Source organism: Saccopteryx bilineata, chromosome 2, assembly GCF_036850765.1.
Source record: "Saccopteryx bilineata isolate mSacBil1 chromosome 2, mSacBil1_pri_phased_curated, whole genome shotgun sequence".
Taxonomy (NCBI): domain Eukaryota; kingdom Metazoa; phylum Chordata; class Mammalia; order Chiroptera; family Emballonuridae; genus Saccopteryx; species Saccopteryx bilineata.
In genome coordinates, this window is record NC_089491.1 from 39,427,279 (window position 1) to 39,443,338 (window position 16,060).

At 39.8% G+C, this 16,060-nt stretch overlaps 1 protein-coding gene across 7 annotated transcripts in view; it reads right to left on the bottom strand.

Annotated features, from left to right (window-relative positions):
* UBAP1 (ubiquitin associated protein 1) overlaps positions 1–16,060 on the bottom strand; it is an 82,220-nt gene that overhangs the window by 16,042 nt on the left and 50,118 nt on the right. For 4 of the 7 annotated variants that reach the window (XM_066256893.1, XM_066256891.1, XM_066256894.1 and 1 more), the window contains one exon: positions 5,464–5,588. The exons of 2 other annotated variants lie outside the window; for them this stretch is intronic. In XM_066256893.1, coding sequence (XP_066112990.1) covers positions 5,464–5,588 — 125 coding nt within the window. Of the gene's footprint in view, positions 1–5,463; positions 5,671–16,060 lie in introns of those variants that run through there. One more of the 7 variants, XM_066256890.1, reaches the window with a different exon arrangement.

Consider the following 16,060-nt stretch of genomic DNA (forward strand, 5'->3'; position numbering starts at 1 on the left):
TTCCTCTGAACTGTTTTATAAAGTATCTAATATCTACCATTTGATGAAGAGCAAGTGATCACAAGTAGCTTTAATCTTCCTCTAAACACTTCCCTAACAATATCACAAGCTTTTTGTGGGCAGTAAACTGGGCTTTAGGCCTTACAGTCTCTATTATCTAGCACAATGACCTAATAGATCTGCTCAATAATAACAGTCCCTAACATTTAAAATGCACTTACAAGGTACCATGCATGATTCAAAATACAGTTTATGTAATCACTCTCTAGAAGTTCTCAGCAATAGTTTAAAGTAGGTACTACTGTTCAATCCAACTTTACAACGGCTATGCCCAAGGTAATAAATGCTATTAAGTGGTAGATCCTGGATCTGAACCCAGGGTGTATGCTTCTTAAACCACTATCAAATTACAATATACAGACTTCTCTAAATGCAAGGAAACTGCTTATTAAGCAATCTAGACATAGTCAAATTAAGATTTTACAGAGCACATTGCACAAGGATTTATGTCATGGTTTAACAATCCCTTAAAACACAGTTCAATTTACAAAAATTTCATTTGCACTCTTGAAAAAATATTATATAAAACAAAATTCACCTAGGGATAGAAGAAAACAAAACCTTTGTCGTTCACCCTAAAGCACAGAAGCTAATCAATACCTTGTGTGCGGTCAAGGTTGGAGACAGATTAACAATAAAAAGGGGGGGAAGGAGAACAGAGATACAAAGTAGGCGAAATATAAGTACCTCTTGTCATTCCCAAGCCTTTAGCTTCAAACAGCACAAGAGGAGCCTGAAAATGCACATCAAGTTCATTAACACCCACCCCAACCAGCTGCTAGGTCTCACAAAGACACCTGGGGGATTACCACGTGTGTCACTAACAACACGATAAGAAAACAGCACTTGGGCAAATACTGCTGCTTCTAACTGGGGAGGAAATTCAATTTTGCAGCTGGTTTCCTTCACCAAAAACTGAGGCTGTGACGAACTTTCTGCTGCCTGTAAACATAGGTCTCTGATGTTTTACTCTTAAGAACAATTAGAAATTTCTTTCCTTTATAATAAAACCTTTACTGAGCTTTTGTTTTTTAATTACTAAAGTAATGTAGAATACATGGAACATAGAAAAAATGCAGGAAAAAATAGCAGAAGTATGACTGAAAAAATAAGAATGTGGTCTGGGTGCACAATAATAAATAATAACAGCAAAAAATTTACAGAGTACCAGGAACCACAGTAAGCAATGTAAGTGCCTTATTTTGTTTAATCTTTATCACAACCGTAAAAGCTAATTATCCCCATTTTACAGATGAGGAAATGGAGGCTTGGAGAATTTAAACAATCTGTACAAGGTTACACTGCTATTACATGGTAATTCTAGCCCATGAATGAGTGACAGCAGATTCCACTTTAAACCTCGACACTAAGGACCACTCTCTACTTCTGTGGCTACCACCACCACATTCAATGAAAGCTTTCTGGGCCCTGGGTTCAAGGGTTATTTTATTTATTTATTTATTTATTTATTTTTACCGGTTCCCTCTGATGAACTTTCATCTGAAAAATTCAGTTTGTACTACCATGCAAGGACAAATATGACAAAGTTAAGGAAGCTTCAAGCTAGCTGTCTATGACTCTAGGTCTGATTCTTCTCTGCACATCCAGCACCAATACCACAGTCAAATTCTGCAAACAGGCCTGACCTGTGGTGGCGCAGTGGATAAAGCGTCGACCTGGAAATGCTGAGGTCGCCGGTTCAAAACCCTGGGCTTGCCTGGTCAGGCACATATGGGAGTTGATGCTTCCAGCTCCTCCCCCCTGTCTCTCTCTCCTCTCTCTCTCTCTCTCCCCTCTCTAAAATGAATAAATAAATAAAAAAGAAAAAAAAAATTAGGAAGAACTTTGTTAAAAAAAAAATTCTGCAAACAGAAAACAAAGAAATTTTGGCCCTGGCTGGTTGGCTCAGTGGATAGTGTGTCAGCTTGGCGTGTGGACATCCAAGAGAAGCGACTATCTGCCCCCCCCCGTCCCCTTTTTCTCCCACTTCCCCTCCTGCAGTGTGGCTCAACTGGTTCCAGTGTTGGTCCTGGGCACTGAGGATAGCTGGGTTGGTCCCACCACATCAGCCTCCGGTGCTAAAAATAGCTCAGTTGATTGGAGTATCAGCCCTAGATGGGGTTGCCAGGTAGATCCTGGTCAGGGCACAGGTGGGAATCTATTTCACTATCTCCCCTCCTCTCACTTAAAAAAAAAAATTTTTTCCCCCTGCTGGCCCACACAGGAATAGAGCTTGAAGCCTTGATCTCCTCTTTTGTTATTAGTGGGTGCTATGAGTCAGAGAGCACTGATCAAATAAATAGAGAATTCAAAATAAGTTTTCAGAATGGATCAATGAAGTGATGAGTAATATGGGAACTAATGAAAGAAGATGAAGGTTTTTAAAATCATATTATTAATAGTATCCTGCATACAGAGAGGTAGTTACCAAATATTTGTTATTGCCAATAAAAAAAGTCACCAAGCAAACAAAAACAAAGTAAAACTTTATAAGGAAAATCTATGTTTTCTGGTCCAATAAAGTCTCTCTACACAAAAGAAATGCCAATTCAGTATTCAAAAATATGTAAGAGGCCCTGGCTGGTTGGCTCAGCGGTAGAGCGTCAGCCTGGCGTGCGGGGGACCCGGGTTCGATTCCCGGCCAGGGCACATAGGGGAAGCGCCCATTTGCTTCTCCACCCCCACCCCCCCTTCCTCTCTGTCTCTCTCGTCCCCTCCCACAGCCAAGGCTCCATTGGAGCAAGGATGGCCCGGGCACTGGGGATGGCTCCTTGGCCTCTGCCCCAGGCGCTAGAGTGGCTCTGGTCGCGACAGAGCGACACCCCGGAGGGGCAGAGCATCGCCCCCTGGTGGGCAGAGCGTCGCCCCTGGTGGGCGTGCCGGGTGGATCCCGGTCGGGCGCATGCAGGAGTCTGTCTGACTGTCTCTCCCCATTTCCAGCTTCAGAAAAATACAAAAAAAAAAATAAATATATATATATATATTTAAATAAAAAAAATATGTAAGATACTCAACATCATTAGTAATTAGGGAAATGTACATCAAAACCACAACAAGAGATTACTACACACTTAAAAGGATGCATATAAAAAAAAGATAATAACAATAGTTGCAAGGATGTGGAGAAACTGGAATTGCCTTGCAGTGTGGGTGTGATTATAAAATAATGCAGCCACTTGAGAACAGTCTGGCAACTCCTCAAAAGGTTGTAGTTACCATATGACCCAGCAGTTCCACTCTGAGGTACATACTCAAGAAAAATGAACGCACATGTCCACACAAAAACCTATATACAAATGTTCATAGCATTATTCCTAATAGTCGGAAAGTGGGAACCACCAAAATGTCCATCAACTGATGAATAAACAAAATATGGCATTATCAATACAATGGAATGTTATTCAGCCATAAAAATAAATGTACTAATACTTCATTCATACAACATGAATAAAACTTGAGAACATTATGCTAGGTGAAATAAGCCAGTTACAAAAGGCTATATGTTATAATATTCCATTTATATATGCCCAGAAAAGGCAAATTTATGAAAACAGTAGATTTAGTGTTTGCCAGGGGTTCATAGAGAAGGAAAAATAGGAAGTAGCTGCTAATGAGCACTAGGGTTTTCTTTTTTGGGGGGGGGTGATGAAAATGTTCTAGAATTAGATCATAATGATGGTTATACAACTGTAAATATACTAAAAACTACTTATTTGCACACCTTAAAAGGGTGAAGTTTATGGTATGAATTATATCTTAATAAAGATGTCACTTTTGAAAATGCAACTGAAATATTCCCACTATGACTACTCACTGCATATAGACTGAATATACAACAAAAAGTATTTTTTTAGAAAAGTATGCTGATGCCTTTGTTTCTGGATGCCCTAGATACAAAACAACTTTAACAGAAAGTATATTATTAAAAATCTTGCCTGCCCGGGCAGTGGCGCAGTGGATAGAGTGTCGGACTGGGATGCAGAGGACCCAGGTTCGAGACCCTGAGGTCGCCAGCTTGAGTGCGGGCTCATCTGGTTTGAGCAAAGCTCACCAGCTTGGACCCAAGGTCGCTGGCTCGAGCAAGGGGTCACTCGGTCTGCTGAAGGCCCACAGTCAAGGCACATATGAGAAAGCAATCAATGAACAACTAAGGTGTCGCAACGAAAAACTAATGATTGATGCTTCTCATCTCTCTCCGTTCCTGTCTGTCTGTCCTGTCTATCCCTCTCTCTTACTCTCTGTCTCTGTAAAAAAAAAAAAAAAAATCTTGGCCCTGGCTGGTTAGCTCAGTCGATTAAGAGCACCACCCCAAAACAAGGTTGTGGGTTTAATCCCTGGTTAGGGCACACATGGGAAGCAATCAAAAATTGCACAACTGAGTGGAACAACAAATGCTTCCCTTCCCCCTCCTCTCTCTCCCTCCCTAAAAAATAAAAATTAAGCCCTGGCCAGACAGCTCAATTGGTTGGAATATCATCCTGGAGCAGAGCACAGAGGTTGCCAGGTTTGATTCCCCAGTCAGGGCACATAAGAGCATCTCAATGTTCCTGTCTCTTTCTCTCCCTGCTTCTCTCCAAAAATGAATAAAATTCTTAAGTCACAGGAAGAAGTGTTTGAATGAGTACTGTACCTCACTGTTTTTCCACTTGACCCCTTTTCTAAACTGTAAGATCCTGGAGGATAGTGATTAAGGCATCTCTATCATCAGCCCCGCAGAGCACTACTCAAAAGCAAGCATTCAATATATGTGTACTGAAGGAAGAAAGGAAGGCACACAAGACTATCTGCTGCTTTCAAGAAGTAATTCTATATATACATTTATATATAACTGAGCTTTACAGACAAGAGAATTGAGGTTTTGAGATGGATTTTCAGCACAATTCTAGAAGAGTAACTAACAGTTTAGTACGGTGAGAAATAAAAATTTTCAAAGTGGAGATAAACAGCTCATGAGAAAAAGCATGGCATACAGAGGTAATAAACACTGTATATTCAACAAATTGCTAGTAACCTGGTTAGAGGGAACATAGATGGACGGGACGGTAAAGGGGGGACAGAGTAATGAGAAAAATATTACCTAACTTGAGTGACCAAGAAGATGAGGATATTAATAAAGAAAAGAGAAAGAGGTGAATAAGCAAGTCAGATAGGCAATGGGGACTTGTTTCAGACAAGGCACAGAATCCCAGGAATATACAATCTAACAGATTATACAAGATTTGTAACAGATATACAAATGCGTATGTATGTGTGTATGTGACAATGTGAGCCAAGCAATAACAGAAGCTATGAGAAATACAAATAAGGGATATGAGAATGTTTTATTTCTGTTTCACTATACATCAAATTCTTACTCATTAAAATTTTAAACGCACTAAACTTTAACTAAAAATCACCACTTACCTGTACTTCTCTGACAACCTGCAAACAATCAGGCAAGGAGAAGCCAATAGGTAGACCAACTTTAGCTGGTGTTTTGAATTTGTCTCCTATCTTAAATGGGACATCATCAAGGTAACTGAAAGTCCCTACAATCAAAAATAAAGTAGAAAATATCAGCAAAAATCTTATTACTTGTTTTGCTATAAGCTTAGGTCTAGGATACAACATTAATTTATGCTATCTTAAGACTAGAAGATTCCTTCTCTGACTGCTTACCGTCTCTTGATTTTAGATCTCAACTGAAGAAATTCTACTTTATCTTATTAGGGTTTATTTTCAATTATACTTAGTGCAAAAGCCAAAGTACTCACAGTGGCCTGAAAGGCTTCCTCAATGCTTATAACTTCTGTGCCCTCAACTCCTAATAGTCACCTCCTAACACAATGCACTAAGTCACAATAATTCTCTCTATTCCTCAACCATAACTGGGTCAAACATAAATCAGAAATTCTGCCCTGGCTGCTCTCTCTATCTGGGATGTCTTCCCTCAGATAGTCATGATTTATTCCATTATTCCCTTCAACTCTTTGCTCAAATGTCACTTTCTCAGTAAGGTTTGCCCTGACTACCCTATTTAAAATTACTACCCACCCCACCCTTATCACAAAACCCCCATGTAACCACTTATCTTCCCCCAATAGCATTTACTACTTTCTAACCTACTATATAATTCACTTTTTAATTATATTGATTGTCTGACTTGCTCAATGGAATGTAAGCTCCTTGTAGGCAAGTATTTAAGATGATTTTATTCACTGATGTAGTCTCAAAAACTACAGCACTGCCTGGCACCTATTGGGCTTTTAGCAAATATTGCTGAATTGATGACAGAATCTCCACAAAAGAATCTCCCTTGATTAGGACTTCTCTACTTTAGTAGGAATCACTTTTTAATATAAAGAATTACTCTAGATTTCTTGTTTTTAAGACTGCTTTCTGGAACAGATGTGGAAATACCTAAGAAGCACAACACTTAAGAGAAAAACCAAACAAGACCATGGGATTTCAAGTAGGATTATCAGGAGACACACCTAAACTGCCTTAACTCCCTATAGACTGCTGCCTATCATAGATGAATAATACAGAATGAACAGGACACCATCACAGATTTTATAAGGTCAGACAACATGAGAGTGGCTTATATATGACTCCCACTGGCTATACACTAAAAACTGGACCATGTTTCTTTTCTAGACCAGGTTTGGGACTAACTTACTGGCAGACCAACACGATGAAACATAGTTGATAAAATGAATTTTTCTTTTTGAATATTAGCAGCTACTAAAATAGGCTTGTTTCTGGGCCTCACATTAGTATATTCTCTTTAGCACTCACAGACAAAGCCAAGTATACCTCTTCCATAAAGATCAATTCTCTCCCTTCTAAAAAGTCTATAGATTTTAAAGACTTATCAAGCTCAAGATATATTTGTAATCTTGTCATCATTCCCAATCCTGATGTAGATATTGCTCTGATACACCTAAAACCCTCCAACAGGAAGAAAACTCCTGCTCCTACCCAACCAAAGTCAAAACATTTTAACTATTTGCCACTCAGCTTGTAAATTAAATCTATAACATTTCTATTTAATGCCTTTTCTAGGGCATAACCATAATTATTAACAACCTAGAAAAATTTCCAAGTTGGTTATACCTTCATAAGTGCTATTTTCTCACATGGCAATGCCTACCACATTCTTACTCTTATTTACTTGATTAATAATTTTTAGTTCTTTAAGAATGATTAAGAATAAATCTCTTCTCAATCTCTGAACACCTACTTCACACCACCAACTCAGGTCTTAATTTACCATTCTGTGTTGTTAATACAGTGTGTTCGTAAAGTTATGGTGCACTTTTGACCAGTCACAGGAAAGCAATAAAAGACGACAGAAATGTGAAATCTGCACCAAATAAAAGGAAAACTCTCCCAGTTTCATACCTATTCAATGCAGTTCGATGTGGGCTCATGCACAGATTTTTTAGGGCTCCTTAGGTAGCTATCCCGTATAGCCTCTACAGACTCGTCACTGACTGATGAACTACCAGAACGGGGTTTCTCCACTAAACTGCTGGTTTCCTTCAACTGCTTATCCTACCGAGTAATGTTATTCCTATGCGGTGGCGCTTCGTTATAAACACGCCGATATTCACGTTGCACTTTGGTCACGGATTCGAATTTAGGAAGCCACAGAACACACTGAACTTTCCTCTGTACCATCCCACATCTCGACTGGCATGGCTGTGGGCTGCTCCGCTGTATACACGGTGTTACGTCATCATCTGTACATGCGCACATGCTGCCACATCATCCTACAGAAACTGGGAGAGTTTCCTTTTATTTGGTGCAGATTTCACATTTCTATCATCTTTTGTTGCTTTCCTGTGACCAGTCAAAAGTGCACCATGACTTTACAAACACACTGTAATTTGTTTCCTTGTTCCCCTTAGACATTATGGGTGAGAACTTGAGTGTTCCGTAAGGGGAAAATGTTTCGTATCTACTCCCACCAAGCTCAGTACAATGTCTCACAGATGAGATTTGCTCAAAGTAAAAGGCAAATAAAGAAGACATGGTCTTATACTTTTGTGTTTAACTCACCCTTCATACTAACTCATATTCAATTAATACTTATTTAAATTCAAAATAATTTACTTAAAATGGCAAGGCTAGTCATGAAAATGTTTTAATAGAATACTCATGCAAGACACAAATACAAATAATTTTTCTTTAAAAGGCACAAATATAGTTCCATTGAAAATTAAAAACAAAGCTCTTTTTGCCTGACCTATGGTTATACAGTGGATAAAGCATCAACCTGAAATGTTGAGGTCTCCTGGTTCGAAACCCTGGGCTGGCCCAGTCAAGGCACATATGAGAAGCAGCTACTATGAGTTGATGCTTCCCACTCCCCACCACCTTTCTCTCTCTCTCAAATCAATAAATAAAATCTTTTAAAAAAATAAAGGCTCTTTTTAATTTTAAATATCCCATGAAAACAGGTGCTCAAATGTTACTGAAAGTTAGATTCTAACTCTAAGTAGTACTCCCATTAACTGGAAACAAAGCTGAAATTAGCATTTTCTAAGAAGCACTGGAAAGAATACAATCAAGTTAATCACAAAATTAAGTCTTTTGTTTAAGAAAAATTTAAGTATACATTCAAAGTTAGTTAATTACATGATACACACAAATTACAAAAAAATCCTATCCATAGTAATACAAACATGATGTACAAGAAAATCTACCCACACTACTAACAAAATTTTCTTAAATAAACAGTTCTATTATATGGTAATAGAGAGTTGAGAACTATCTATAAAAAAGTACTAAAGATATCTGAGCCAAATGAGAATATCTTTCAAGAAAGGTGTTCAGTTCCCTTGCCTACCTTTCAGTTAGGAAACTGTAACGGTGTTGTATATATACACTTATGATTTAATATTCTAAAATGGAAGTAGGTCCTGGCTTAGGGACTGACAAGATCAAGTACAATACCTTTAAACGCCTTTATTAGCACCAATTACAGGTATCTGCTTTAAAAAGCAGCTCCATTCCACTAACAAAGCCAATGCCAAGGTCATTTACCACACCCCCTAACCTTCCTTTAGCCCTTGAAACTTTCTTAACGGGATTCAGCCTGGTTGTGTGATTACTGGAGGAGAGGACAGAAATAAAGAGTATAAAGGCAGCCCTGGCCGGTTGGCTCAGCGGTAGAGCGTCGGCCTAGCGTGTAGAGGACCCGGGTTCGATTTCCGGCCAGGGCACACAGGAGAAGCGCCCATTTGCTTCACCCCTCCGCCGCGCTTTTCTCTCTGTCTCTCTCTTCCCCTCCCGCAGCCAAGGCTCCATTGGAGCAAAGATGGCCCGGGCGCTGGGGATGGCTCTGTGGCCTCTGCCTCAGGCGCTAGAGTGGCTCTGGTCGCAACATGGCGACGCCCAGGATGGGCAGAGCATCGCCCCCTGGTGGGCAGAGCATCACCCCTGGTGGGCGTGCCGGGTGGATCCCGGTCGGGAGTCTGTCAGACTGTCTCTCCCTGTTTCCAGTTTCAGAAAAATGAAAAAAAAAAAAAAAAAAAAAAAAAAAGAGTATAAAGGCAATTAAAGAGATGGCAACAACAAAGCAACCTTTTGTACCAGAAGTACGACTGATGCTGTAAGCATTACAAAGAATTTTTTTTTTTCAAACCTAACCATGCTTAGGAACTATTAATTTTTATTCAACATAGCAGAATATCTATTTAAAAACACATTAATTTCTCCTTTCTCGCCTGACCAGGCGGTGGCACAGTGGATAGAGCGTTGGACTGGGATGCAGAGGACCCAGGTTCGAGACCCCGACGTCACAGCTTGAGCGCAGGCTCATCTGGTTTGAGCAAAATCCCACCAGCCTGAGACCAAGGTCACTGGCATTAGCAAGGGGTTACTCGGTCTGCTGAGGGCCCACGGTCAAGGCACATATGAGAGAGCAATCGATGAACAACTAAGGTGTTGCAACGCGCAATGAAAAACTAATGATTGATGCTTCTCATCTCTCTCCATTCCTGTCTGTCGGTCTGTCCCTGTCTATCCCTCTCTCTCTGTAAAAAAAATAAATAAAATTTAGAAAAAAAAATTTTCTCCTTTCTCAATATATGTTTAAGTGGATTCCGTGAAAACCACATGGATAAGAGAATTAAGCATGGTGGCTAACCGTTTCCTGGGGTCACCCCAAATACCTTTAGTTCCAGGCTTTATCACTAAAAATCTTCCTAAAATGTCTGAGCCCATTTTCCTAAGTTCAATTTAGAAAAAGAAAGCACACCACTGATGACTGTGCCAGGTTCTGCACATCACTTTGCACTAGGCCACGCTGGAAAAGACGGAGCTGTGCATGTGATGACTCCTAATTCTGGGAGGGCTTCAATCTGTCCCTTTTCTTTCTAAATTGTTAATATACTTATGATCTTGTGACCTACATGCAGTTCTAAAAAAAAGTACAATTCCATGTTGGAGAGAAATTCCTAATAGAAGGTAGCAAGTGGATTATGCTTAATTCAGGTTTTCTGTTAATTCAAATCCATTCAAACAGGTTTTTGAAAAAGAACAGATCGAACTTAAAGTTATGTGAAAAATTTCAATTGAACACTCACAAAATTACATAAGAGATCTGCTACAGAATGTGAAATAGAAAGAATATGCTACTCATACTCTAAAAAAAAAAAGCCAGGTAATCTACAAAATGAACTTTTCAATATACAATGTCTGGCATTCAATAAAAAATAAAACATACAAAGAAGAAAATCTAATCCATCAAGAGAGGAACCAGTCAGTCATCAGATACAAATCTAGTGATGGCTAAGAAATTGGATTAGTGAATTTTAAAATAACTATAATAAATGTTAAAGGATCTAATGGAAAAGGTTAACATGCGTGAGCAGATTGGGAATTTCCACAGAGATGGAAATATAAAGACAATTAGAAATGCTAGAAATAAAAAAAAGCAGTATCAGAGAAGAAAATTTTGATAGCTCACAAGCAAGGATATGTATGCACTAATCAGAAGACAATACTCAGCAGAGAAAAGAATCAGAAAACTTGAAGTTAGGTTTAAAAAAAAGTTACTGAATGTAAACACAAAGAGAAAATAGTTGAAAAAAAAGAAACAGATTCTTAACATGTCTCTGGAATATTATCCAACAACCTAATGCATATGTAATTGAAGTTTCAAAAGGATGAGAGAGAGGCAAGGGGCAGAAGAAATGTGATGAGAAAATAAATGGCTACAACTTTTCCAAAAGTGATTAAAAAAAAAAAACCTTGCCTGACCAGGCGGTGGCGCAGTGGGTGGAGTGTTGGATTGGGACTCAGAGGACCCAGGTTCGAAACCCAGAGGTTGCCAGTTTGAATGCGGGCTCATCTGTTTTGAGCAAAGCTCACCACCTTGAGCCTAAGATGGCTGGTTTGAGCAAGGGGTCACTCAATCTGCTGTCCGTCCCCCCCCCCCCCCCCCCCCCCCCCCCGTGAAGGCACATATGAAAAAGCAATCAATGAACTAAGGTACCGCAATGAAGAACTGATGCTTCTCATCTCTCTCCCTTCCTGTCTGTCTGTCCCTATCTGTCCCTCTCTCTGTCACAAAAACATAAAAATAAAAATAAATTCATAAAAACCTCAACCCACAAATCCCAGAATTTTAGCTAACTCCAAGCAGGATAAATACGTAGAAAATCAACCAAGGCATAACATCATAGTCCAAATATTGAAATCAAAAAATAAAAAGAAAATCTTTAAAGAAGGGGGGGCAGCATATTACATACAGAACAATTAAATGATGGCTAACTTCTCTACATAAAACTGTAAAGCATTAACAGATCAACATTTAAAACCTTTTTTATAATATCAAATACCTTTTTCTATCACTTAACATAAAAAGTATTTCAATGTCACCTAACCAGGCGGTGGTGCAGTAGATAGAGCAGGGGTCCCCAAACTTTTTACACAGGGGGCCAGTTCACTGTCCCTCAGACCATTGGAGGGCCGGACTATAAAAAAAACTATGAACAAATCCCTATGCACACTGAACATATCTTATTTTAAAGTAAAAAAAAAAAAAAAAAACGGGAACAAATACAATATTTAAAATAAAGAACAAGTAAATTTAAATCAACAAACTGACCAGTATTTCAATGGGAACTATGCTCCTCTCACTGACACCAATGAAAGAGGTGCCCCTTCCAGAAGTGCGGCGGGGGCCGGATAAATGGCCTCAGGGGGCCGCATGCGGCCTGCGGGCCGTAGTTTGGGGACCCCTGGGATAGAGCGTCGGACTGGGATGTGGAGGACCCAGGTTCGAGACCCCGAGAATGCCAGCTTGAGTGTGGGCTAATCTGGTTTGAGCAAAGCTCGCCAGCTTGGACCCAAGGTCTCTGGCTAGAGCAAGGGGTTACTTGGTCTGCTATGCATATATGTGAAAGTAATCAATGAACAACTAACTAAGGTGTCGCAACAAAAACTAATGATTGATGCTTCTCATCTCTCTCTCTCTGTAAAAAACAAACAAACAAAAAACACTTAAAACCTTTTCTATAATATAAAATACCTTATTTATTTATTTATTTATTTTTTTGTATTTTTCTGAAGTTGGAAACGGGGAGGCAGTCAGACAGACTCCTGCATGAGCCCGACCAGGATCCACCCGGCACGCCCACCAGGGGGCGATGCTCTGCCCATCTGGGGTGTAGCTCTGTTGCAACCAGAGCCATTCTAGCACCTGAGGCAGAGGCCACAGAGCCATCCTCAGCGCCCGGGCCAACTTTGCTCCAATGGAGACTTGGCTGCGGGAGGGGAAGAGAGAGACAGAGAGGAAGGAGAGGGGGAGGGGTGGAGAAGCAGATGGGCGTTTCTCCTGTGTGCCCTGGCCAGGGATCGAACCCGGGACTCCTGCACGCCAGGCCGACGCTCTACCACTGAGCCAACGGGTCAGGGCCTAAAATACCTTTTTCTATCAGTTAATATAAAAAGTATTTCAATGTCACCTGACCAGGAGGTGGTGCAATATACAGAGCATCGGCCTGGGATACTGAGGACCCAGGTTCAAAAACCCAAGGTCACCGGCTTGAACACGGGCTCACCAGCTTGAGTGTGGTGTTACCAGCTTGAGCATGAGAGCATAGACATGACCCCAATGTCACTGGCTCTGCTGTAGCCCCCAGGTCAAAGCACATGAACAACTAAAGTGCAGCAACAAGTTGATGCTTTTCATCTCTTTCCCTTCCAGCCTGTCCCCCTCCCTCTTTCACTACAAAAAAATAAATAAATAAATAAATAAAATAAATTAAAAAAATAAAATAAAATAAAAAAAGGCACTTCAGTATCTTAGTAGAAATTAAGCCAAGAACAAAATACACCTCTCTAGGAGTTAGTTAAATGATAATAAATAAGACAGGTTGGTGTCTCAAAGGAAGGAGTTACTTTTCTTGTTTGATTAAAAAGACATGTTTTCCTAAATTAGAACCTCAAGGTATTTTTTCAGATATTAAAAGACTAATTTATTTTTTTCAATTTTTAAAAAGATTTTTTTTAATTTAATGATTTTAGAGAGAGAGGTAGGGGAACAGAGAGAGAGAGAGAGAAAGAGATAGGCACATGAATCTGCTCCCGTGTGTGCCCTGGCCAGGGATCGAACCAGTTAACTTCTGTACTTTGGAATGCTTCTCCAACAAACTGAGCTACCTGGCCAGGGCAAAATATTTTTTATAATTCATTTATTTATTTATTTATTTATTTATTGTATTTTTCCAAAGTGAGAAGCAGACAGATTCCTCCTGCATACGCCCAACCGGGATCCACCCGGCATGCCCACCAGGGGGTGATGCTCTGCCCATCTGGGGCTTTGCTCTACTGTAACCAGAACCATTCTAGCGCCTGAGGCAGAGGCCATGGAGCCATCCTCAGAGCCCGGGCCAACTTTGCTCCAATGGAGCCTTGGCTGCGGGAGGGGAAGAGAGAGATAGAGAGATAGAAAGGGGGAAGGGTGGAGAAGCAGATGGGCGCTTCTCCTGTGTGCCCTGGCAGGAATCGAACCCAGGACTTCCACACGCTAGGCCGATGCTCTACTCCTGAGTCAACCAGCCAGAGCCTTTTTAGAATTCTTGAAAAGTCACTTCTGGAAAATAACTTTTTTCTCAGATGAAACAAATGGATAATGAATTAAAAATTAAACAAGACATTTTAAAGCACCAGGATCCAAGAAAGGCCTGCTTTAAACTAAGACAAGTGTTTGTAATGTACATAAGGATAATATTTTTAAAGGCCTTTAAGAAGTTAACTGTTAATATCTCTCATTCTGTTATTTAGGAATACATGATTATCAATGACAGTGGAAAAGTTCAACCTCAGCTGGAAAGAATAAACTTGAAGGTAAATCAAATATGAGTCATAAGACAATACAGCACAAGATCTACACAGCTCAAATATGTACATATACAGGAAAAAAAGCATTTTCATGAGAGCAGTTGTTAACTCTTTGTCAATGCCCTAGAAGACTTACATCCCCCACCAATGGACCAGAGTTTCTAATTTAGGGAAATATTCTAAATTTTGATCAGATACTCCCTTGACCAAAAGATACAACTACTCTAGCTATATGATACTAGCCACTTAAGTTGAAAGATCAAGTAGCAAGAAGCACCAATAACTGTGGTGCCCATTTTTGGTCATGAGCAACCTACCCCAAGTAGGCCAAGAAAGCAAGTCTATTTAACAGAAGAATTAAAAAGGAGCACATCCACACAAAAAAACAGTGAGGAAAGTCTATTTAGCTTCCTAAGAGATGGAGGGAGTAGCAGACTTGGTTTCTCGGCTAATATCAGCTTCATAAAGCCAAAATAAACTTTCCTGCACTCAGATGCCTACAAGATTGCCTATTTAATATTTTCCAACTATTACCTTTAATTTATATATCTAAAAATAAAACTATTAATCTAAAAACCTAACGAAAGTCTTTGTAACTCAAGTAGGAGCTCAGCAAATTAAAGCAGAAGCCAAAGACAAAAAAAGAAAATCTATTCTCAAGTTTTACTCAGGTAGAACGTTTCATTCAACAATAAAATTTTTGTTAGGAATAGAAGGATATAAAGAAAATTCTAAAAACAGCCTTTATTGCCTGACCCATGGTGGTGCAGTGGATAGAGTGTCAACCTGGGATGCTGAGGTCCCAGGTTCAAAACTCAGAGGTCGCCAGCTTGAGTATGGGCTCATAGAGTTTGAGCACAGGCTCATCAGCTTGAGCAAGGAGTCCCTGGCTCAGCTAGAGTACCCCTGGTCAAGGCAGGTATGAGAAGCAATCAATGAACAACTCAAGTGCCTCAGATATGAGTTGATGCTTCTCATCTCTCTCCCTTCCTGTCTCCCTCTCTCTCTCTCTTTCTTGAGAGAGAGAAAGACTTTACTGATCAGATAACTTCTGAATTATAATCTCTCCAAATTGTGTAACTGAAACTCATAACTAGAACCCAACTTACTTTTACTCCAATCAAAAAAAGAAATTCCCTAAGGTTCAAAATAGAAAAAAGCTTTTCTTTTGAAATAAGATTAAAGCCTGACCTGTGGTGGCACAGTGGGTAAAAGCTTCGACCTGGAATGCTGAGGTAGCCGGTTCAAAACCCCAGGCTTGCCTGGTCAAGGCACATATGGGAGTTGATGCTTCCTGCTCCTCCCCCTGTTCTTTGCCCTATCTGTCTCTTTCTCTCTCTGTATCTCCTCTCTCTAAAATAATGAATAAATAAAAATGTAAAAAAATAATAATAATCTTAGGAAAAAAGTTAAAAAAAAAAAAGAAATAAGATTAAAAATACAAATTTTCATATTTGCTATTTCCTCTCACTAGGCCCTTCCTCTGTCCTTGACTATATTCCGTCTTCTTCCCTGAAAAAGGGATTCAGAGGCAACTTCTAATCTGCCTCTTTACTATCATCTGAATACAATCATGGGTCGCTTAACAACAGGGATACATTCTAAGAAAAGCATTGGTAGGTAATTTCATCACTGTACAAACATCACAAAGTGCACACACACA